The following is a 2,458-nucleotide window of genomic DNA, read 5'->3' as shown; positions in this document are numbered from 1 at the left end:
GCGCCGCGCGCCGCGCCAGTGCCAGCGCGCACGCTCACGCCGCGGAGGGGCCCCCCGACGACGACGCAGACCTGCTGGCGGCCGGCAGCGCGGCGGCCGCGGCGGCGGGCGTGCCGCTGGCGCTGCGGGAGGCGCTGGAGGGCCTGGCGGAGCGCGAGATGGAGCGCGGCGCGCTGCACCGCACGCGCTACGAGCTGGAGAACCTGCGGCTGCTGACCGACCAGATCAAGCGGCGCGAGAGGGTCAAGCGCTTCGTGGCGCAGGCGGCCGCCGACTGGCTGACCGCGCTGCTCGACGGCGCAGACGAAGGCGGGCCCGCGGCGGATGCCGCGCGGGCGGCGTTTGAGGCGGCGGCCGCGGCGCCGGAGGGCGCGCTGGGGCTGGGGCGGCTGCCGGGGCCGCCGGTGATGGGGTACGGCGGCAGCGAAGCGTTCGACCCGGAGCGGCAGCGCCAGCTGCTTGCGCAGGAGCTGGCGTCTCAGCAGATTGCCCAGCTGCAGGCGCAGGAGGACCTGCTTGTGCAGCAGCAGCAGCAGCAGCAGCAGCAGGAGCAGCAGGAACACCTGCAACAGCAGCAGCAACAGCAGCAGCAGCAGCAGCTTCAGCAGCAGCAGCTGCAAGAAAAGCAGCAGCAGCAAGAAAAGCAGCACCTTCTTCTGCAGCAGCAGCAACAGCAGCAGCTGCAGCAGCAGCTGCAGCAGCAGCAACAGCAGCACCAGCAACAGCAGCTGCAAGTGCAGGCACAAGTACAGGAGCAGGCTCAGATGCAGCCGGCCCCGCCGCAGCCACTAATGAGCTTCCCGGCACAGCAGCAGCAACCTCAGCAGGCGCTGGCGCAGACGCAGGCCCTGCCTCCGCTCCCGCTACCGCCGCCGCAGCAGCAGCAGCAGCAGCAGCAGCAGCAGCAGCAGCAGCAGCAAGCGCAGCTCCCACACTTCCAGCAGCAGCCCATGCCATTTCAGATGCAGCACCAATTTGCTGCGCCCCAGCAGTTGCTGTTGCTGCAGCAGCAGGGGGCAATCCTGCCCCTCCAGCCCCTGCAGGCGCAGCAGCTGCTGCAACAGCAGCACTCGGGGGCGCTTCCTTCCTTCGCCCCAATGCAGCAGCTGTCCGGGGCTCAGCAGGCGCAACAGCAGCAGCTGCTGCTGCAGCAACACCAGCGGCTCCTCCACGACCAGCAGCTGCTGCAGCACCAGCACCAGCTGCTGCAGTCACAGCAGCTATTGCAGCAGCAGCAGCAGCAGCAGCAGCAGCACCAGCAGGCGGCAGCTGCGGCTGTGGCTACGGCTGCCGCCGCTCCTGGGGCGCCAGGGCACTTGTTGCTGCTGCAACAGCAGCAGCAGCAGGCAGCCGGCCAGGCCCTGGAGCTCGCGTTTGCTCCCGCGCCTGCGGGGCACATGCCCCCCCAACAGCAGTCGCGGCCGCCGGCGCTCGTCCTCCCGCCAACGCCCAGCACCGGGGCCCAGCTGCTCCACCTGGCGTTTGGCATGCCCTCGCAGCAGCATAAGCAGCAGCAGCGCTCGCGCGCCGCCACACCGGGCCCGTCGGCGCCGCCGTCGCGCCGCGGCTCGGTCGCGCTGGCAGTGCCGTCGCCGGCGGGGCGGCCGTCTGTGGACGAGGCGACCGACCTAGCTATTGCCAGGATGCTGCAGGAGGAGGAAGATGAAGAGGCGCGCGCGGAGGCCGCTCGCCACCCGCCGCCCCCGCCACGCACCACCGCGACCGCGGCCGCCGCCGCGGCCGAGGGCATGGCGGCCGCGGCGGCGGTCGCGGCGGCGGGCGGCGCCAAGCGGCGGCGGAGCGAGCCGGACGGGCAGCAGGCGGCCCAGGGGGCCGGGGGCAGCGACAGGGCGGCTGCAGTGGCTGTGGCGGAGGGCAACGGGCTGGGCATGTCAATCCCAAAGAAGCGGCGACAGCAGCAGACACAGCCCAACGCTCGCGCCCACGCGCAGCTGCCTGTCCCTCCGCCACCCAGTGCCGGCGACGTGCGGCGGCAGCAGGCGCAGCAGCGGGCGCGGCCGAGCGTCGGCGACACATTGTCGTCGCAGCGGGACGGGCAGCAGGCCGACGACGCTCAGCAGCAGCACCAGCAGCAGCAGCAGCAGCAGCAGCAGCAGCAGCAGCAGCAGCAGCACGAAGCCACGGCAGGCTTGCGAAAGCGAAGCCGGTCGGACGCCGCGAGCCCCACGGGTGCCGGCAGCGGCAGTGCCAGCGGCAGCGAGGCAGACGGCGAGGATGACGGGGACGGCGAGGACGAGGCCGAGGGCGAACGCGAGCAGGGGGAGGGTGGCGCCACGCGCAAGCAGAAGCGGAAGCCACGCGGCATGGGCGGCGCTGCGGCGGAGCTGAAGCAGCTGCAGATGGACAACGCGCCCACGCCCGCGGCGCGCTCGCGGCGCAGCTCGCGGGACGGCGGTCCGGCTGGCGGCGGCGGCGGCGGCAGCGCGGCGCCTGGCAT

General features: G+C 73.0%; 1 protein-coding gene across 1 annotated transcript; it reads left to right on the top strand.

The window, feature by feature from the left end:
- Window positions 1-19: 19 nt before the first annotated feature.
- Window positions 20-2,415, top strand: MNEG_16258 (hypothetical protein; the record flags this gene model as incomplete). Its single annotated transcript, XM_014035272.1, has 1 exon — window positions 20-2,415. A coding segment is annotated over one exon (2,396 nt), but the record flags the coding sequence as incomplete, so codon positions are not given.
- Window positions 2,416-2,458: the final 43 nt, after the last annotated feature.

Source organism: Monoraphidium neglectum (assembly GCF_000611645.1).
Source record: "Monoraphidium neglectum strain SAG 48.87 unplaced genomic scaffold scaffold06168, whole genome shotgun sequence".
NCBI classification, from domain to species: domain Eukaryota; kingdom Viridiplantae; phylum Chlorophyta; class Chlorophyceae; order Sphaeropleales; family Selenastraceae; genus Monoraphidium; species Monoraphidium neglectum.
This window is presented reverse-complemented; position numbering and strand designations above follow the sequence as displayed.